The sequence below is a fragment of the Zootoca vivipara genome, chromosome 2 (assembly GCF_965207765.1).
Source record: "Zootoca vivipara chromosome 2, rZooViv2.hap1.1, whole genome shotgun sequence".
In the NCBI taxonomy this organism is placed as follows: domain Eukaryota; kingdom Metazoa; phylum Chordata; class Lepidosauria; order Squamata; family Lacertidae; genus Zootoca; species Zootoca vivipara.
Genome location: NC_142584.1, coordinates 36,071,200 through 36,093,870, shown reverse-complemented (window position 1 = coordinate 36,093,870; position 22,671 = coordinate 36,071,200). Strand labels below are relative to the sequence as shown.

General features: G+C 42.6%; 1 protein-coding gene across 4 annotated transcripts in view; it reads left to right on the top strand.

Annotated features, from left to right (window-relative positions):
• The window catches only part of QTGAL (queuosine-tRNA galactosyltransferase), a 186,705-nt gene that overhangs the window by 15,779 nt on the left and 148,255 nt on the right, over positions 1-22,671 (top strand). For 3 of the 4 annotated variants that reach the window (XR_015948061.1, XR_015948062.1, XM_035104653.3), the window contains exon 5: positions 2,336-2,401. The exons of the other annotated variant lie outside the window; for it this stretch is intronic. Coding sequence is in view for 1 of the 3 variants with exons in the window: in XM_035104653.3 (XP_034960544.1) it covers positions 2,336-2,401 (66 nt within the window). In the remaining 2 variants the exon portion in view is untranslated. The remainder of the gene's footprint in view (positions 1-2,335; positions 2,402-22,671) is intronic. 4 annotated transcript variants of the gene reach the window in all.

The window sequence follows — 22,671 nt, the reverse complement described above, 5'->3', positions numbered from 1 at the left end:
GTTGCTCAGTCTTGAACCAAGGGCTTCTAAATGTTCCTAATTGCAGCTCTTAATCCAGGCATCCCCAAACTTCGGCCCTGCAGATGTTTTGGACTACAATTCCCATCATCCCTGACCACTGGTCCTCTTAGCTAGGGATCATGGGAGTTGTAGGCCAAAACATCTGGAGGGCCGCAGTTTGGGGATGCCTGTCTTAATCCTTGTGATCCCCTGACTATGCACCTTAATTGCTTTCCCCATAGGCAAAGCATTCCACCCCCTCCCTCAAATGACAGTGGCAGCAGAGGTTTTAGGAGAGTTCTTCCCTTTATGCACTTCCAATTTTTGCCCATGTGCAAGCTAGGACAGAGGCAAATAGGAGTGAACGGCTGCAATGTATTAACGGGAGACTTGTTAGAAACTTCATAGGTGCTATGGGGGGCACAGGGCAGAAGGGGGTTTTGTTTAGTTTGGTTTAAAAAAATTATGCAGCTTATCGTGGGTAGTCTCTGTCCAAGGTATCTTACAACAATAAAAGTTATAAAATAACAACAACCACAAAACTATCAACTGACCCCAGAGAATAGCCAATAAAAAAGCTTTTGCAGCAAATTAAAACACTTCCCACAGCAGTAGCAAACCACAATCCAGGACATAAAGCATCAATCACCAATTAGCCCATTGGAAAAGTTACATCTTTAGGGAAAGGCTTGAAGCGTGGGAGCCTGTCGAAGATCCACTCGCATGGCGTTCAAAAGTCGTAAGGTTACCAAGCTTGCTGATCTGTGAGATGGGGACACATAGAAGGCCTCTCTTGTGGATCTGAATGTGTGGGCAGGCTGATATGGGTGCAAGAGGTCTATCGAATATCCTGGGCCTAATTTTTTTAAGGCTTTTTAAAGCTTGAAACCAGACCCATTCCACAAGGTGGTACACTTAAATGGTTGAATTCTGGACTATACCTCTTCACTATAGCTTTGCTCACTAATCTTTTAGTTTAACAAACTGAAAAACAAGTCTGAAGTAGTACAGTCAAGAATTTGACCCTCTTGGCCTGCCAACATATACTCGAAACTTGTAGAATCAGCAGATCATGTCTGTTTCTTGAGGCTCATAATAAGATGATGGCTCTGAAGGGGTCTAGAGGAGCCCTTATGTTCAGCCAATACCGCTGGCTCTTCAGCCTTGCTCAGTTCAAAATATGGCTTCTTGAATGAGTTGTATGATGATCAGTCTATATGCTGGCGTTGATATAACTTAAAGGGGGCCCCTGACCATCAGGTCCAGTCGTGTCCGACTCTGGGGTTGCGCCGCTCATCTCGCTCTATAGGCCGAGGGAGCCGGCGTTTGTCCCCAGACAGCTTCCAGGTCATGTGGCCAGCACGACAAAGCTGCTTCTGGCGAACCAGAGCAGCGCACGGAAACGCCGTTTACCTTACCGCCAGAGCGGTCCCTGTTTATATACTTGCACTTTGATGTGCTTTCGAACTGCTAGGTGGGAAGGAGCTGGGACCGAGCAACGGAAGCTCACTTCATTGCAGGGATTCGAACCGCCGACCTTCTGATCAGCAAGCCCTAGACTGTGGTTTAACCCACAGCACCACCTGGGTCCCTGTTGATATAACTTACAAATACCTAAACAGGCAGATACCGGTGCGAGTGGGTTCAAATGGATACAATATAGCAGACACCCCCAGACTTTGGCCCTCCATATGTTTTGGGCTACAATTCCCATAACCCCTGACCACTGGCCAAAACATCTGGAGGGCCGCAGTTTGGGGATGCCTGCAATATAGTATAGTCAGTGGTTTCAGTGATATTTTGGTTCAAATCCTAATGAAGCCTTTCTTTTAGCCTTAGTTCCCCAAGTATAAAATCAGAAGCATAACCATCTCCCTCACATAACTCTTGCTAGAGTTGCTAGGAAAATTTTTTAAAAGTGCTTTATACATCAATAGTTATACATAAAAGCAAGACATAGTAATAGTATATTTTTGAACACTTAGGCTCTGCCGTGGGTAGGAAACTCTGAAATGTGGTTTGGTTTATTGTATAAAATGGTAACAGTTTCACTTTTTGTCTACTGTAAAAAGTCTGGATTTTCCCTTCTAGTTCTAATTTATGTTAATTTTCTTTTGGGGCTAAATTTACTACTGTGGTAGCCATGCAGAAACTATTGAAATAAAGTGGTACAGTATCTGGAATCCCTCCAGTAGTTGCAGCCAATTGTGTATTTTATAGTTTTGTCCTTGGGCTAGTAAAGTGACCAGTTAATCTGGCAACCACCTCTAGTTATTGTTTGAGAACAGTGCTGGGCCCTCTTTCACATATAGTTACAGTGTGCCATTTATTACAGGATGATGTGATGATGCCCCAGAGAATTAGACTGCAGTGGGAAGCTGCTATGCAGCATCCAGAAAGTGTGAGTATTTCTCTCTGTCATTTTCTGTTAACAGTGAGGCATGCAGCTTCTTTTAACAGGAAGGCTTGGAAAATGTTATAGCGGTTCTGATTGCAATTGGTACTTCTTAATCTAGCAAATTTTGAGGAAATGTTTCTGGAAGTTTTTACTCAAGTACCTTACTTGTTTGTTTATATTCCCTGAAAATTCTATATGTGATGACCTGATTTAAAAGCCTTATCTATAGCAAAAAAGCGCGATAAATTAAACAAGTAAATGACCACTGTAGTTAGTGAAAACAGAATTTATGACTCATCTATCGATTAACCTTGTGAAAATGCAAACAGATAATAACCATAGTAACAATTGGGTTGCATCCAACAGTGTCACTCAGCTGTGGCAGTAAGGCTTCCATAAGACAAAAGTGGTAGGTTGCAAATTTCAGCCATTCTCTCCTCTGCATTCCCCTTAACCTGCATCAGATATAATAATAATAATAATAATAATAATAATAATTTATTATTTATACCCCGCCCATCTGGCTGGGCTTCCCCAGCCACTCTGGGCGGCTTCCAACTGAATATTAAAAACAGTACAGCATCAGACATTATAAACTTCCTTAAACAGGGCTGCCTTCAGTTGTCTTCTAAAAGTAAAATAATTGCTTATTGTCTTGACATCTGCTGGGAGGGCGTTCCACAGGGCGGGTGCCACTACCGAGCAGGCCCTCTGTCTGGTTCCCTGCAACCTCACTTCTCGCAATGAGGGAACCGCCAGAAGGCCCTCGGTGCTGGAACTCAGTGTCCGGGCTGAATGATGGGGGTGGAGACGCTCCTTCAGGTATACAGGACAGCAACACTTTCAGGACATGTGGGTATCCCTTGCTGATTCCAGTATCCTTTCGGCCAGGACCGATGGTTGAGTGACCTAGAATATATCACTCATAAAAAACTGCTTTGTGAATTAACACTGTTATGTCCCTAATTATAATTGTCTATAATTTTCTGTATCTCACTTTTTATACCCCCATGCATATATGTACCTGCAGTGTAGAATAACTCCTTAATTCATCTGATGCTTTCCGCAAAGGCGAGTTGGACTCTTCAGAAGTTCTGTAACTTTCCTTCATTGTTGACACAAAGTTGCTTTTTGGAGGAGTCTTCACTCTTGAAGGGATGGTGTACAGCAGTCATAGGCAAACTCCGCCCTCCAGATGTTTTGGGACAACTTCCATCATCCCTGACCACTGGTTCTGTTAGCTAGTGATGATGGGAGTTGTAGTCCTAAAACATCTGGAGGGCCGAGTTTGCCTATGCCTGGTGTGCAGTCAGAGCGCTTCTAGAGCTGGATTAGGAAAAGATAAAAAAGAAGCATTTTTATTGCTGAGGGGGAAGGCAGTAATGGCTAAGTAGACCCACCAACTAATGTTGAGTAAGTTTTATGGTATTAAAGGTCCATATTTGGTAGACTGAAATTGCCCCACCTAAGCATCCACGATAAAGGGATAGCACTGTAAAATGGAGTGTTCTTTGCTTCTGTTTTTTTAAGGACCCACCTCTTGCCTATGTATTACAAACTGATTTTAATATGTAAATGGCTGTTACGCCCCCTGGGACAGGTGGTGAAGGGGCGTGTCAGAAATTGAAATTGAATGTGGAATAAAATATTACCTATAAGCCAGGAGGTTGCACAAGGGTTAGATATTGTTGGTCTGCAACTTAACTACCCTGCTGCACTGGTTCTACTACAGATATCAAATTGCTGCTTTGCATAGGCATATGAAAAGAAGTCCTTCTGAAGAACTTATTTTGCTATTGCATGGCTCGTGTGAGGGAAAGCAACGTTGTATTTAATTTTTGTTTTCAGTTTCATGGTTTTAAAATAACCACTAAGTGAAATTGTTTGGCACTTGTTTCATTCTTGGTGTGATGCTGTAAAAAAAAAAAGCATAAGGGAAAGATTCTTTTGTGAAGCCATAAGGGGATGGGGCCAGATGTATAATAACCATTTTCTTTGAACTAGAATGAAAACAACAAAAACAGAATGGCTTGAGTCTAATTTTTAGGCATTAATCCACACCACAAGATTACCATACATAATTTGGCAAGCAGCCTGGTTAGAGAGGCCCACAGATGACGAAGCTTTAAAAATAGTCTAATGGGTGCATTTGTTTCTTGCTAGTAAAATATAGATCTTATAGTTGATATGTATGAGCTCATATTCTGCCCAGTCTGATTTCACTTGTTTGGACATGTTGCATAATAGTGAGATGTTACTGGGGATGGAAATTGAACAAATGCATGGTTTTTTCATGACCCTGCAGGTGTCTTTGACTGAGGCTGCTGCTAAATCAGCGGTATGTGTGCATGGTTTGGGCAGGCAATTCATTGCTGAACTGTGCCTTTGCTTTCTTTTACTGGGTGTGCCATGTTTTTCTTTATCTTCTTTCGTTTGTTGCTCTGTTTTCACTGTTCTCTTCTTCAGCATTCATTCTATTAATATAAAGCTGGGGTAGGTAAGTATAGTTGAATGAGCAGTGACAATAAACTTCCTCTTAGGCCCATTTAGGAGGGCTGAACTACTGGGAGGGTTACAGTTCTCTTACCACAGTTTTCTGTTGCAAGTCTGAGGAGTCATAAGATGTTACGTCATTCAGAGGTAGCATTACACAGTGGAACAAGGCGCAACAGATTTGTGCAATAGATCCTTCTGCTCCATCAGCAATGTATACGAGAATGATCCTTGCATTTTTGCTGTTTGCTTTATTGGATGGGAGGTTTAATAACATACAAACTCAGCAAAGTCTGTATTTCTGAGTTTGGCCAGATTGAGGATGTCTCTCATTACCGGTGAAGTTTCCCCTTATGTGAGCACACATTCCTTACTTGTATCTTCCAGTATGTGTCAAACAGACCCACCCTGGACATGATATGTACTGTACCTTGATTGCAGGCAAAGACTTGCTGATCATCAAAATAGCAAAGAAAATACAAGCTAGATTCCAAAAAAACTTTGGGATGGGGGTGGGGGATTCAGATTGTGATGGGCTTCTGGTTTATTGTATTTTTAGCATCTTTATAATTTATTGCCGAAGAATAATGTGTGATTTACACGGGGAAGAGTATTATTTTTCTGTTTTCTTTTGTGTGTGTATGTTAAATATGTCAAAAGTTTTGTTGTTTTTAGATCATAGAGCTGTATAGTTGAAAGGGACCCTGAGAGTCATCTAGTCCTACCCCCTGCAATGTAGGAATCTCAAATAAAACATCCATGACAGATGGCCATCCAACCTCTGCTTAAAAACTGCCAAGGAAGGAGAGTCCACTGTCAAACAACCCTTAATGTCAGAAAGTTCTTCCTGATGTTTAGTTGGAATTTCCCTTCTTGTAACTTGAAGCCGTCAGTTCCTACCCTCTGGAGTGGTAGAAAACAAGTTTGCTCTAACTTCCATGTGACAGCCCTTATCTTGGTAGCCTGTGGCTTTGAACAATAGAGTTTCATTCATGAAAAGCAGACTATTGAGGGAAAGAGAGCTGGTTTGAAGTGCTTTCTATTTGCTGATTGAGTGTATGGTGTACACTCTGCTTTTGAAGTTTGTCCCTGCCATCCATTCTGTATACTTTGTGCCGGGCTAACCTGATAGGGGGAGTGAAGGATAAAAGTAAACACAGATGACTTAGTTGCCCGATATGCAGATATTGACAAACATTCTTAGCTCAATCAAATTTGGTTTTGCTACTACTGTGCCAGAATGGTTTGGTTAGTGTTGCAAATTTGTTTAACGTTAAATAATCTCATTCATTAGCCTTGTGTTCAGAAAGCTCTCTGTCAGTTTGGGATTTTTGCTGCTCGACTCGCTAGTTCGCAAGTGCCTCAGTTGTACATATGTGCCTAAATTTTTTTGACCTTGTTTTCTACTGATTGCGCTATTCTGCATAATGAATTTGTAGTAGTAAGTCTTGTTTTCATATATTATTCATTAAGGAAATTATTGAAAAATAAGTTTATCTAGTTTTAAGCTGATTGTATCTATTGTTTATGTGGAAATGCAGTTTTTCCACTTGCACAATATGGATCTTGGAAATGATTTTTTAAAAAGTTTTCTGTATGACAAAACGTCATAGAGCTGAAGTACTGAAAAGTTGGTTTTTACTACGTTCATCTGTTATTCTATTGTTCCACTGTACAGTTGTCTGATGACTTCCTAATTTTGGGGTGCAGTTTCAAAAAAGCAATGTGCAAGACCACTTCCTCCCCTTAATTTCTTTTAAAGCTGTACCTGTGATCCTCCATCTTCCAACACCCATCAGCCTCAGATAGCATGGCTATTGGTTAGGAAATATGAGAGTTGTAGTCCAAAGCATTTGGAAGATACCAGGGTGGGGAAGGCTGTACTAAATTATAGTTTACTATTATAAGAATGACCCTAAACAAACATTGGGCTGTGTTCTAGCAGGGCCACAAGACGGAGTTCAGACGCTTTTGCTTCCATTTTTTTAAATCAATTGTAGCTTGATGTGTCATTTGAACTCAACAAACTGTGATTTATCTTAACCATGGTTTGTTTGAAACTACGGTTTAAGCTTTGTATGTAGCATTAACTGTGGTTCAACTGGAAGTTTAAAACCTGATCTCCTTGAAGGAGATGGGAGAGGAGAATATGAAAGCTTGAGGTTTGCGTAAAACTATGGTTTTAGTTGGAATGTGGCCATTGTCACTGCTAGTTTTACATGGTTACAAATTCAACAGTCTCTTCTTATTACAGGTAGGTAGCCGTGTTGGTCTAGGTCGAAGTAAAATAAAAAAATTCCTTCAGTAGCACCTTAAAGACCAACTAAGTCTCTTCTTATGTACGTTTTGGTGAATCTATGCTACAGTGTAAGGAAAAAGACTGTTCTACATCCTTGACTTTTTTCTTTGTCTCCTTTTCACAAGAGAGTTTGGTTTGAATAACCTTCTAGACCAGGGGTGTCAAACTCAAATTCATCGGGGGCCGCATCAGCAGTTTGGTCACCCTCAAAGGGCCGGTTGTATCTGTAGGACTATGTGTCCACTCTTTATTATCATAAATTATTGTCACTGCATTCAATTATTACTTTTTTTTGTAATAATGTAAGTAATAACTAGCTCTGAAAGCAGAAACATAGTCAGAATAATGGCAAGTAGATATTCAAATGTACAATTATTGTACAATTTATTGAAAAATGATTTTTGGTAACTGCACTGGGTGGTGGAGGCTCGCTAGGGTTTCATGCAGGAGCTTTGCAGAGCTACTGGTACCTGGAGATGCTGGGGTCCTTCTGCATGCAGGACAGATGTTCTGCCAGTAAGCCACCACCCTTCACCAAAGGGACTGGCTGAGGTTGACTCACTGGAGCTGCTCTCCTGGTTCCAGGGTTTAAGGGCCAGAAGTATAAAGCAGCATCCTATGTTTCTGAGGAGAGGAAGAGGGAGGGGAGGGGAGGGAGGAAGGAAGGAAGCAAAGAGGGAGTGGGAGGGAGAGAGGAAGGAAGGAAAGAGGGGAGAGAAAGAAGAGTAGGAAATAAGGAAGGGAATAAAGAAGGAAAGAAAAAGAAAGAGGGAGAAAAGACGGAAAGGGAAAAAGAAGGAAGGAAGTAGAGAGGGAAAGAAAGAATAAGAATGAGGGAGAGGAAGAAAGATGGGAAGGAAGGAAGGAAGGAAGGAAGGAAGGAAGGAAGGAAGGAAGGAGTGGGAGGGAGAGGGGAAGGAAGGAAAGAGGGGAGAGAAAGAAGAGTAGGAAAGAAGGAAGGGAATAAAGAAGGAAAGAAAAAGAAAGAGGGAGAGAAGACGGAAAGGGAGAAAGAAGGAAGGAAGTAGAGAGGGAAAGAAAGAATAAGAATGAGGGAGAGGAAGAAAGATGGGAAGGACGGAAGGGAGGAAGGAAGGAAGGAAGGAAGGAAGGAAGGAAGGAAGGAAGAAAAAAGAGGGAGCAGGAGGGAGAGAGGAAGGAAAGAGGGGAGAGAAAGAAGAGTAGGAAAGAAGGAAGGGAATAAAGAAGGAAAGAAAAAGAAAGACGGAGAGAAGACAGAGATAAAGAAGGAAGGAAGGAGAGGGAAAGAAAGAATAAGAACGAGAGAGAGGAAGAAAGAAAGGGAAGGGGGGGTCGCCGCCTTGATTCAGCGCCAGAAAAGAGCGCGAAGGGACCCAGGGGCAAAAAGCATTTCCCGTGCAGCGTGAGGCAGCAGGTGTCCGTTTTAGCAGATGTGCGTAAAGCCTCAGAGTTGCACGTTCATGAGGCTGAGCCGCTGCTGAGCTCACGTTCATGAGGCTGAGCCGCGGCAGGAGGAGGAGGAGGTGAGGCAAGAGGAGGAGGAGGCGGCTTGTCGGGTCGGTGCCCGGCAGCACCGTACGGAGAGTGCCGAGCCTCTGGGACGCAGCAGTGCTCTGTAGCACTTTGAATCCTCATCCTCCTCCACGCGGTGCTGCTGGATGCTTTGTCTGTGATTCAGCAGCAGCAGCCGTTTCCAGGCGCCGAGCCATGGCAGGAGGAGGAGGATTCAAAGTGCTACAGAGCACTGCTGCGTCGCAGAGGCTCGGGACTCTTTGTGCGGCGCTGCTGGGCGCTGACCCGGCAAGATGCCTCCTCCTTCTCCTGCTGTGGCTCGGGGCGCTCCACGCAGCGCTGCTCTGGCCGCCTTTCTACCTCCCCCAGGGCCCAGCTGTTTGTCGGTGCTTTGTCGGCGCGGCGCTTCAGCAGCAAGGTCCCGCTGCTGGGTCCCGCTGGCTGGGGTGCTCGGCGGGCCACATGACGAGGGCTGGCGGGCCGGATTTGGCCCCCGGGCCTTGAGTTTGACACCCGTGTTCTAGACCTTTTTCCTTTTGTAATTACAAGTCTGCACCACCATTTGGGGCATGTTGCCACCCCATCAGACAACAATAAGAGGAGGTTTTCCTTATGCAAACACATGCCATTTAGAAATAAAACATCTATTGTGACAAGGCTTTCTGAGTAAGGCAAGGTCTAAAGTAGTATTTTTCCTTGGAGTTGATATGCACCGGATACACTTTTGTCTCTGTCAGAATGTATTTAAGCAGACCTGGGCATGTTCTGACAGGCAAAAAATAAAGGCCCAATAAAGAATATGAATATTATGAAGAACTGAAAAAGTTGCTTGATAATTGATAGTAATCCCATTTCTTGTTAATGCAGTATGAACAGAGTATTACAGCAAGATTTGGATTGCAGAGGAAAACACATTGATGTATCTTTTTTAAAAAAAAAAAGGAAAGAAGAAAATGATTGAAGACCTCTTTGTTAGAACTGTTTCAATTTTTTTTATTTAGTCAATATAATGCATACAAATTGAACATGGATGCAGCAGTGTTTCCTTCTGAGATGGAAGTAAGTTTGCTAAGATCAGGGATGCGGGTGGCACTGTGGTCTAAACCACAGAGCCTAGGGCTTGCCGATCAGAAGGTCGGCGGTTCGAATCCCTGCAATGGGGTGAGGTCCCGTTGCTCGGTCCCTGCTCCTGCCAACATAGCAGTTCGAAAGCACGTCAAAAGTGCAAGTAGATAAATAGGGAACGCTCCAGCGGGAAGGTAAACGGCGTTTCCGTGCGCTGCTCTGGTTCACCAGACGCGGCTTAGTCATGCTGGCCACATGACTCGGAAGCTGTAGAGTGGTTCCCTCGGCTAATAAAGCGAGATGAGCGCCATAACCCCAGAATTGTCTGCGACTGGACCTAATGGCCAGGGGTCCTTTTACCTTTACCTATGCTAAGATCAGTTTGTTATAGCCTTGTGGCTCCACAGGTAGCTGCTTCACTCCTCCATGTATACAGAACATGTGACTGAAAATTGTAACATAGGAATATTCACATATCTGAAGGAGCTGCTCATGCATATAAATACCTGTATACTTGAATGAGCCTATAGCTCAGCCTGGGCACTGAGGTCCTCCTCTGAGGGTCTCCTGACGGTTCCCTCAGTCTGAGAAGTGAAGTTATAGGGAACCAGGCAGAATGCCTTCTCGGCAGTGGTGCCCTCCCTGTGGAATGCCCCCCATCAGATGTCAAGGAGATAAAGAACTACACAACTTTTAGAAGACACCTGAAGGCAGCCCTGTATCAGGAAGTTTTTGTTGTTGTTGTTTAGTCGTTTAGTCGTGTCCGACTCTTCGTGACCCCATGGACCATAGCACGCCAGGCACTCCTGTCTTGCACTGCCTCCCGCAGTTTGGTCAAACTCATGTTCGTAGCTTCGAGAACACTGTCCAACCATCTCGTCCTCTGTCGTCCCCTTCTCCTAGTGCCCTCCATCTTTCCCAACATCAGGGTCTTTTCCAGGCAGGGAGTCTTCTCTTCTCATGAGGTGGCCAAAGTATTGGAGCCTCAGCTTCAGGATCTGTCCTTCCAGTGAGCACTCAGGGCTGATTTCCTTCAGAATGGATAGGTTTGATCTTCTTGCAGTCCATGGGACTCTCAAGAGTCTCCTCCAGCACCATAATTCAAAAGCATCAATTCTTCAGCGATCAGCCTTCTTTATGGTCCAGCTCTCACTTCCATACATCACTACTGGGAAAACCATAGCTTTAACTATACGGACCTTTGTCGGCAAGGTGATGTCTCTGCTTTTTAAAGGAAGTTTTTAATGTTTGATGTTTTACTATGTTTTTATAATACTGGGGAAACCCAGCCAGATGGGCGGGGTATAAGTAATAATAAAAATGTAATGAAAATAGAATTTTATTTTTTATTAAATCAGAATCTCTTATTAACTTTCTGATGGCACCATCTGCATGTTTGACTAGGTGGTAGATGGGAGATCTGCCTTTCCTGCTGAACAGTTGCTAACTTGATACATTACACATAGGCTGTGTTATCTCGGCCAACTTAAAAACAAGCCTTGTGGCCCCACATGTAGCAACTTCAGCCCTCCCATTACATGAGGATTAAGTCTGAAGTATTCAGTTTGTTTGTGCATCACTCCCAGAAGTATAGCATTATGAAGTAGATAGCTATGGTTAATAGTTTTGGAACAAGCAGGGTATGCAGAGTCATACCCTGAAGATGTTAACCATGGTTTCTCAATTTGAATAGCCTGTGTGTGTAGTAGTGAAGTAGCTGCATGTGAGTGCACAAGGCCCATTCATATCTCAGCTTATTGCTCTCTACAGTCTTTAAACCCGATTTTCACAACAGATGTGAAAGGCGATCCATCATGCAATATCACAAAATTTGACTGATATGAAAGGTTGACTGATATGAAAATCAGTAGAGAATTATTGGATTCTAGTTTGGATCTTTGATTTAATACATTGCTGCCATTTTTATGACTGTGTCGACCACAGCAAACTATGGCAAGTTCTTAAAGAAATGGGAGTGCCTGATCACCTCATCTGTCTCCTGAGAAATCTCTATGTGGGACAAGAAGCTACAGTTAGAACTGGATATGGAACAACTGATTGGTTCAAAATTGGGAAAGGAGTACGACAAGGTTGTATATTGTCTCCCTGCTTATTTAACTTATATGCAGAATTCATCATGCGAAAGGCTGGACTAGATGAATCCCAAGCCGGAATTAAGATTGCCGGAAGAAATATCAACAACCTCAGATATGCAGATGACACAACCTTGATGGCAGAAAGCGAGGAGGAATTAAAGAACCTTTTAATGAGGGTGAAAGAGGAGAGCGCAAAATATGGTCTGAAGCTCAACATCAAAAAAACCAAGATCATGGCCACTGGTCCCATCACCTCCTGGCAAATAGAAGGGGAAGAAATGGAGGCAGTGAGAGGTTTTACTTTCTTGGGCTCCTTGATCACTGCAGATGGTGACAGCAGTCACGAAATTAAAAGACGCCTGCTTCTTGGGAGAAAAGCAATGACAAACCTAGACAGCATCTTAAAAAGCAGAGACATCACCTTGCCGACAAAGGTCCGTATAGTTAAAGCTATGGTTTTCCCATTAGTTATGTATGGAAGTGAGAGCTGGACCATAAAGAAGGCTGATCGCCGAAGAATTGATGCTTTTGAATTATGGTGCTGGAGGAGACTCTTGAGAGTCCCATGGACTGCTAGAAGATCAAACCTATCCATTCTTAAGGAAATCAGCCCTGAGTGCTCCCTGGAAGGACAGATCGTGAAGCTGAGGCTCCAATACTTTGGCCACCTCATGAGAAGAGAAGAATCCTTGGAAAAGACCCTGATGTTGGGAAAGATTGAGGGCACTAGGAGAAGGGGACGACAGAGGACAAGATGGTTGGACAGTGTTCTCGAAGCTACGAACATGAGTTTGACCAAACTGCGGGAGGCAGTGCAAGACAGGAGTGCCTGGCATGCTATGATCCATGGGGTCACGAAGAGTCGGACACGACTAAACGACTAAACAACAACAGCCATTTTTATGCTTTCCAAAAACTTGGATATCAGGGAATCCACCTTTCTGTAGCTACAACTGTGCCATCTGCACACAAGAGCAAAGGATCAGCTGACTTGCAGGAATCCCAAGGTCTGCAAGAGTGCAGAGATTTTTAGGGGGGAAATCTAAGAGTAGAAACCAAAAAAATGACCCAATGGTGATTGAGCATACCTGGTAGTCATAAAATGTGGCTGGCTGTTGGAGGGAGAGACAAATTAGAAAGGGTGTGAAATGCAATGCAGTAATCTAGTACAGTGGTACCTTGGGTTACAAACACTTTGGGTTACAAACACTTTGGGTTACAGACTTCACTAACCTGGAAGTAGTGTCTTGGGTTAAGAACTTTGCCCCAGGATGAGAACAGAAATCGCGCGCTGGCGGCATGGCGGCAGTAGGAGGCCCCATTAGCTGAAGTGGTACCTCAGGTTAAGAACAGTTTCAGATTAAGAATGGACCTCCGGAACGAATTAAGTTTGTAACCAGAGGTACCACTGTAAAAGGAATGACTGGCTGCCTGGGACCCTGAATTAAAGCAGGCAACACTGCAACATTGTTTTGCAAATCATACATGCTGCATGTATATTTCACAAATACCAAGATTTGATGTGCATTGCATTTTATTTTAAATAATGACTGGAAAAGTCTGCTAGTTGCAATTTAAATCTTCAGAATAATGTTCTGTAGCTTTAGTTCAGAAAAAATAATCTCTTAAAATCTGTTTAATTTCAAGCATTCGTGAAGTTTGAAGGGATAGAACTGCCAACTGCAATGATTTCAGTATAACAAAACAGATGTTCTGGGAGTGATGTACAAACAAACTGTATATAAAATAGAATGTTTACCGTTTTAAAACTCTTGACAATAGAACACCTGGAATTGATGTCTGTACGAGGATTCTGAGATCCTGAACCTGCAATCTGGTCTTGGTGTGAAAAAAATGCCATGATACTGTGACCCTCTCTTTGGAATTATTTTAGTGCCTGCCTTGGCACCTAAGCCCCTGGAAAGATCATTTAATGGACACACTCTTGGCTGAAAGAGTAGTACTGGAAAAAATGTAAGAATGACTGGAGCAGTACTGGAAAAAAAAAAGTAAGAATCCCAAGTAGTGTGAAGGAAATGGGCACTCAAAAATCTCTGTATTGGAAAAAGGGTAGTTTATTGATGCTGGAAGTGCAATGCTTATGGCAGCTTTCATTAATTGGGCGTTTCCACATAAATCCATTGAACCATGCTTGAATTTAGCAGTGTGTTTGTTTTTCATTAAGCTGGGCCTGTAGATTTTTAAAATTTTTTTTGGTGTTTCTGAAAAACCACAATGGATTTTCAAAGCTAGTTGTAGTTCAAGACTGTTCTAAATTTTAATGAAACGTCACAAAATGAAAACCATCCCTTCTGATACAACTTTGTAATTAAATTTATATCCAGTATGGCCTCCACATGCCAATAACCACATCTAACAATCTAACAATGGTTCTGTTTCTACAGCGCTATAGTCCTAGATTCATAGTATACAGCTGAATAGATTCTGTATTATATTCTCATGCATAAAACTGGGGCTGGAGTTACTGAATGTTAAAAATATCATTTTCTCTTCCTCATGTATCAGGCAACTAGCCATGGGCATTGCATGAGATGTGATATATTTTATGGAACCCATATGTATGTTTACTGTTGGCAAGTTTCTGCTAAAGCAGTACAAAAAAACCAAAATCCTAGCCCCAGCTTTTTAGCCAAATAATTTCCCCTTTGTAGCGGTTATTTATGGGTTGGGTTTCTTGTTTCATCAGCTTCTAGGACTTTTCACCACTAAGAACTGCACTGGAATCGTGCCAGGGGCCTGAGGATTCCATTTAATCTGCATAAGTGAAAGTTTCATAAGCCTTTGAATTGACCTGATTCCGAGTTAGCTGTTTGCTTGTTTTTGCCTCCATATAATGACACCTCCATTTGATCCGAAGTTTCTCCTGTAGTTGTGAGACAAAAAAGGTAATCAGAAAATGATTGTGGACAAAGTAAGCATTCAACTTGCAGTAGCATTGATCTGCCCCATTTATTACCATGAAGTTTGAATATATCAGGAAGGGCTTTTTATTCCACAGATGTTGGCTCAAGCAAGTTTTGTCCTATGTTAAGCCATAGCCATAGGAAAAAGGTGACTAGGGAGAGGGCAGGCTGAGGATTTCAGAGAGAGAATGTATAGTCTTAAATATTGAGAGGGGATATTACTATGTTTGCAATAACTACTGTTTTCTATAATTAATTATTTATTTATTGCAGTTGCCATGCATCCTGTAGCCCAGGCACCCCCAAACTGCGACCCTCCAGATGTTTTGGCCTACAACTCCCATGATCCCTAGCTAACAGGACCAGTGGTCAGGGATGATGGGAATTGTAGTCCAAAACATCTGGAGGGCCGAAGTGGGGGTGCCTGCTGTAGCCTCTGCACCATAGAATTGAGATTGTTGAGCAGAATTGGGAGTTCTGAGCAGATAGCAACTGACTGTTGATAAATTTCAGTAAACCATAGTTAGTTTATTGTGCATTTGGAGCTCGGCCATGGTTTGGGTTCCGAGCTATGATTAGTGCAAATTAAGTTCATGGTTAATGGAATGCATTTGTAAAATTCAAGCAGGATGTACGTGAACATGTTCATATGTATCCTCCCAAGCAGCAATTTACCTGTGCAAAATTTTTGGCAATAAAGACTTCATCTTGGTAACTGGGTGGATCACAGTGAACAGAAGTAGTTTACTCCCTATTGTTTTGGCACTGCAGAAGCTGAGTACTGTACTGTACTTTGGGGGTTTCAGTGTTTCAGAAGGTAGATGTGAAAGCACACATAGATGTACTTTAGCTTTGTAACATTTTTTTTTGCCGTGCCTTTTTGCAAAAGTCTATGACCTCACCCTTCATACACTGAGTGTTGGGTTTGTTTGTTTTTTAAAAAAGATATTTGATTAAAAATTACAGGTGCAATATACAGATTATAAATTTATTTAAGTTTATTCTACATAAAATGGAGGTAGGATGTCCTCTTATTAAAGCCACATGTGATTATATTTTAAACCATTTATGAAAGCAAGGCTTCTCATCCATTTAAAACCTTCGAAGTAATATCCTCAGTGGTAGCAGCAGTGTTAAGTTTGCCATGTTCTCCACATAGACCTGAGGCGTAGGAAATCGTTTCAAAGCCAGGTCTCTCCTGGAGTCTTGGAGCTGTTCAGATACATGGCTTTGGCTCAGCCCCATCTCTACAGCAGTCATTAACTATAATCATGAACACATGAAAACATGACTTTTCTTCAAAGGAAAATGAGAGAGGGCAGCTTGTTGGTGAAATTTTAGAACTTCCTTCTAATTTTCCTTTTGTTTTTACCTGCGGCAGCACTTCTGAAACTCATTTAATTTGCATTCCATCATAATCTAATACAGCTTGTTCCATTCCAACTTACTGTGGAATGCCTTTAACATATTACTTTATGCTGCTCCTTTGAAAATTTGTTGTTTCAGGTTCCTCTCGACTTCCTTTGAATGGCAACATTTTGTGTTCTACACGTGCGATGTGTTAAGTTATATAGGGGGAAATGTTCCTTAGTATCAATAGAATTCAGTAACTGAACTTGTGGGTTTATATACCAAGGTTTGCTGCAAGCAGTATTTATGTATATGTAAGTATTCCTTGAGTGGTATTTAATACAGATTTTGGTAGCTTATTTGAATGCAGAGATGAAATATGTTTATTACAGGCTTGTGACTGTCTCTTTGCCTGAAGCCAGTATAAATCACCTTCAAGTAGAGCAAATGAGTTTGTCTCAGTTTCTTATTTTTCTAGTTTCAATTCAGTTTTCCACATTTTGAAAATATAGTCTACATGAAAATTCACAATGCATTTGTGTGGGTTCTAATACATGCATTTTGTGTCTGAGATATTGACCAATTGCCTACTCTGGATGGGGTTGGCAGGGACGCAGGTGGCGCTGTGGTCTATTCCACTGAGCCTCTTGGGCTTGCTGAGCAGAAGGTTGGCAGTTTGAATCTGCATGATGGAGTGAGCTCTGGTTGCTTTGTCCCAGCTTCTGCCAACCTAGCAGTTCAAAAGCACACCAGTGCAAGTAGATAAATAGGTACCACTGTGGCAGGAAAGTAAACGGCGCTTCCGTGTGCTCTGGCACTCGTCACAGTGTCCTGTTGTGCCAGAAGCGTTTTAGTCATGCTGGCCACATGACCCAGAAAGCTGTCTGTGGACAAATGCTGGCTCCCTCGGCCTGAAAAGCGAGATGAGCACTGCACCCCATAGTTCACAGTTTGGGGGTGCTTCTGGATCCAGCACTGTCACTTGAAGCTCAACTAGTCTCATGGGCTAGAAGTACCTTTTACCAACTATGACTGGTTCAACAGGTATTGCCATTCCTGGACCCGGAAGGTAGCTGAAGCAGCCCCGGCAGCAGCAATCTCTTGATTAGGAACTGGGCTGTGGTCTTTTCCCACCATCCCCTTCCTCCAGCCCCCATACATTGGCACTGCCTTTAAAAAAGAATCCTATGTATGTGTGCATATTCACTTATTGTCTGCTGCCTTGGGGGACTGTTGCGAGGTTCAAAGGCAGGTTTAAAAAAAATACGAAGATACAGAAATGACCACTCATTTCCTAACAACAGCCAAAAGTGGAAAGTTGCCATCCCTCCATAGATTCCTGGAGAGTCAAATCTGGGATATGGCTTACCTTGGCTTACAAACTTAATCCATTCCGGAAGTCCATTCTTAAACCAAAACCATTCTTAAACCGAGGCATGCTTTCCCTAATGAGTCCTCCCACCGCCGGTGCCCTTCCTCTGTTCGGATTCTGTTCTAGACCGAGGTAAAGTTCTCAAACCAAGACACTATTTCCGGTTTTGCGGAGTTTGTAAACCAAATTGTTCTTAAACCGGACTGTTCTTCAATGGAGGTACCACTGTATGATCAAGTTGACAAATCTGGTTAAAATAAAAGAGGGTAGGCAACAAGAGAAGGTTTTTAGTGAGAGAAGGGGTTTATTTCTTATTGGAATAAGAAAACGCAAGAGTCATTGAATCCATATTCTCTGTTGGGGGAAAATTAAAACTCTGTGGAAGGAATTCATCATAGCGCTATGGCAATTGTTCCATCAGCGCAATAGTTTCTGCTGCCAGATAGAGCCATTCCCCCTCTCCTTCCGCTGTGTGCTATTCTGGGGTTTCAAGTCAATTGTTGGGTGGCTTGGGGAAGAAAAACCCATTGCACAAGTGGAAACCCTTTAATGGACTTCTGCTGGCAGAACTCATTAGTTGAATCTGGCCCTCAAGAAGTACAAACTCAAGAAGTGTCAAGGGAACTAAGAAAAAAATAACTCTTTCTTTTTGAATAGCAATAGTAAAAGCAATTAGGTGATTCCTGGTAAATATTTATTGAAATGTGCATCTATAATAGCATTTTAGAGATACTATGATACAAAAACATAATGTTTTGCAGGTTGTTTCTATTTAGGTATATTGTATTTAACCTTTTCTGTTGTTTTCATAATCAAACACACACACACACACACACACACACACACACACACACACACACCCTTATCCCTATTCTGGAGCCTTGTGCTCCGGTGTATTTGCCATGCAATAGTGAGCAATAGTGCTGGAGGAGACTCTTGAGAGTCTCATTGACTGCAAGAAGATCAAACCTATCCATTCTGAAGGAAATCAGCCTTGAGTGCTCACTGGAAGGACAGATCCTGAAGCTGAAGCTCCAATACTTTGGCCACCTCATGAGAAGAAAAGACCCTGATGCTGGGAAAGATTGAGGGCACAAGGAGAGGGGGACGACAGAGGACGAGATGGTTGGACAGTGTTCTCGAAGCTACGGACATGAGTCTGACCAAACTGCAGGAGGCAGTGGAAGACAGGAGTGCCTGACGTGCTCTGGTCCATGGGGTCACGAAGAGTTGGACACGACTAAACGACTAAACAACAAGAAGTGAGAAATAGATTCTTAGTGGACACAGTTCACTGCATTATGAGGATCTTTGGACTAACCCAGAAAAGTGTTGCTTTATGTTCTTGGCAATCCAGCACTTATTAATACCATTAGGGTATTGTATAGTTTGGGCACTGGCTGTTGGCAAGTTTGTATACTTCCATTGTGCAATAATAACTGCAAAGGAACACTTCTAAAAACAAAGTGGGAGTGACAAATAAGCCCTTTGTTCTGTTTTCAAACTTGGGGCATTTTTTTAAAAAAAAACTATAGTGATTGTAGCAATGCTAGACATAAAGATGTTGGAAGATGTTTAAACTGTTGGTAAGAAACTTGCTATTAACCTTAAAGTAACCAAAGATTGTGCAAGACCTTGAAAGTCAGTCCTTTGTTTGAAGCTTCTGTCTCCCTACTACTGATCTAGTGCAGGCACCCCCAAACTGCGGCTCTCCAGATGTTTTGGCCTACAACTCCCATGATCCCTAGCTAACAGGACCAGTGGTCGGGGAAGATCTAGTGTCTATGTTCTGATACAGCTCTATATCTATGAAAGCGCATTCCATCTAGCACATATGGTCCACTGCTATTGTCTTGTCATCTGTACAATGCACGCTCCTGCTTTGAAGGGGAAAAGTTGTTTTTCTCCTGTTGGCTCTGTGTGACCATTCAAAATGGGTATACTTTAAGTGGCATTGCAGGTTCTGGGAAAATATGAAAGGACCTTATATTTTTGATCTTTGAGCTTTGTTGTATGTGCATGGCTTGGGCACCAAGGGCCACGATTTCAAAGGAGTTCAGCACTCCACAGTTCAGGGTCAGAATTTCAAAAGATCTTGGATCCCCTTAGAGCATCAAAGAGAGTGGGCAGGCTTTCGAATGAGTTCAGTATTTATGGAACACATCTAACAATCTGCTCTTTATTTAGGTTTTTAATTAATTTAGCCTTTCATTCTTGGCGAAAAGTGAATTCCGTCTTTGGTGAATTCCCCAGAGTCGGACACGACTAGACCTGATGGTCAGGGGCCCCTTTACCTTTACCTTTTAGCATCGTTCTTAAGGCAAATTGATAATCACACGTGACCTGCCCTGTGGCAGACTTGTTGCTGCAGAGGGCAAGGCATAGAACCAGTGGGTAAAAATGGCAGGGAAGGTTTTTTATATTTTTAAGATGGATTTTTAAGTTGCATAAAATCCAGAACAGTAAAACAATATGAAAGAGGTACAACAGGTAGACAGTATCCTTAAAAGTAAATATATTTAAAATTCACCTAGTGAAAAATGCAACAAGATTAGGCACAAGGTAAGCCTTCCTAGGGACGCAGGTGGCACTGTGGGTTAAACCACAGAGCCTAGGTGTAAGGGGGAGGGCTTATAGGGAGCAGCCCCCCCTCATCAGGTCGAGTTCCTCTCAGAGCAGCAAGTCCAGTAGCGGATCAGATTACAGGAATCAGGAAGTAGAGAGGGAGAGGAGAGGCTCTGACAGCATGAGAGAGCCTCAACACCGAGTAGAGAAGGAAGCAGCTGGGGAGGAAATGACGGGAGAGCAGTCAGAAGGATGGCCCTTCCCCCCAACGCCTGAATTGAGGCGCATGGCACGCCGTAGGGCGAGAGGGAGGCACTTTGGGGTTCCCAAGCTGTTATGTTGGGCGCAAAACAGAAAGAAGCCATTGCGAGGTTCTGACTCGGACTAAGCAGACATGTTTTCCAGACACTTTGCACTGTAAATAAGATGCACAATAAAAACACCTTAAAGACAAGCAGGTGTGGAGCATCGTTACTCAAGAGTAGCCGCAAGAACCTCTGACACTAGGGCTTGCCGATCAGAAGGTCAGCGGTTCAAATCCCCGCGACGGGGTGAGCTCCCGTTGCTCGGTCCCAATAGGGAAGGTAAACGGTGTTTCCGTGTGCTGCTCTGGTTTGCCAGAAGCGGCTTTACCATGCTGACCACATGACCCGGAAGCTGTATGCCGGCTCCCTCGGCCAATAACGCGATATGAGCGCCGCAACCCCAGAGTCGGTCATGACTGGACCTAATGGTCAGGGGTCCCTTTACCTTTACCTAAGCCTTCTTAGGGAACACATTCCAAAAACAGGTTGCCACCACTGAGAAGGCCCTCTCCCAACTCACCATCCATCTTGCTTTAAATGACAGGGTCATCTAGAGATGACCTCATTGTAACATGTTGCTATAATCCTGTGTGGGGAACCTGTGGATGCTCCAAGGGCTGGTAAACAATATCACCTCCAGGTAGTGTGGCCAATGCTCCATGACATCTGGAGGGACAGAGGTTTCCTAACTCAGGACTATATTATCCTCCAGGTATTTGGGTCCCAACTAGTAAATGGCTTTAAAAGTAAGCACCAACATTTTGAATTGTGCTTGGAAGTGGGCTGGAAGCCAGGACCTCAGCAAGAGATTTTCATCATTGCTGAGTCCCAGGTAACAGTCTAGAACAGGCTTCCTGAACCTCGGCCCTCCAGAAGCTTTGAGACTACAATTCTCATCATCCTTGACCACTGGTCCTGCTAGCTAGGGATAATGGGAGTTGTAGGCCAAAAACATCTGGAGGGCCGCGTTTGAGGAAGCCTGGCCTAGTAGCTGTAGTTTGATTCAATTTCCTGATTACTGTAGTCTTCAAAAGCAGGCCAGTGTGGAGCACCTGGGTCTAATGTACTCAGGCATCAATCACTATGGCCAGGTTGTTCCAATCTAGTAGGGATTGCTTTTGGTTAGCTGCAAAAAAAACACTGTCAGTGCCACAGAAGCTACTTTGGTCTCCAGAACAAACATTGGACTTGTGAGTATTCCCTGACTGCTAACCTGATTCGTTAGGGGAGTGCATATATTCATAGCAAGTAAAACAACATGTACAGAAGTCATTCTTTGAGACATGATCTCTCTAGGTTTGAAATTGTTTGGACTGAGTTGAAGAGAAGGGAGGGCAGGGAGACTGGAGAATTAAATGTGGATGAGAAAATATATTTTAATTTGTATTTATTAAATTTGTATGCCAGCCTTGATATGAAGATCACAGGACAATTTACAACATAAAAAAATATGAGAACACAAAATACATAATAGAACAAAAAAGCAACCAGTAGCCTCTGCCCCCACAAACACATCATTTAAGTAGTTTGTAAACCTTGCTAATTGGTAAGTATGTAGTAGTATGTAGTAAAATTAATACAATCTAAATTTTAAAAAGGGACGTGGTTTCCCCTGTGCCTCTGTCATTGATTTATCTATGTGGGATATCCTGTCCTTTCAGCTGCAGAATATTTTAGGTGCAACAGGCAAAGATTGGAAATAGGATTTTGCTTTTAATCTTCAGTTTATAAGCTTTCTGGTAACATAGAGACAGGATATATTAAAAGGCTGCTCTTATCTTCAGGGCTCTTGCTTAATTGCCACTTCATATATTTTCCTAAACTCCCTCACAGTGTTTGTTTCATGCTTCTAACAGGAAATCAAATATTGATTTTCTGCATACTTACACAGAGTGAATTTATGCAGCAGATTTGCTTTGAGAGTAATATTTCATTAAGCCAGGAACTCTCATGATTTAGCAGTATTTAAAACACTCGCTTTAGATTTTTGTTGACTTTATATTTGAAAGTAAAGGAAGAACAACAATCAAAATCACTTTGGATTGGCTTTTGTTTGTTTTTCTGCAGCAGTGTATGAAAGAACAATTTGAAAGAGCCATTTCAGCCACATTTTAAAGAAGAGACCAGAGGACAGAGATAGATCTTCATATTTTGCTCCTTATTTTTCACAAGAGCCAATGGCAGTTAGAAATGAAAGACTGGGCAGCAAAAACACACCAACTTTTCTGTTATAGGTTATGATGCACATTACTTGAAATAATGGTCTGAAGAGAACCTTGTTACTGTTTACCGGTATACACATGATGATGG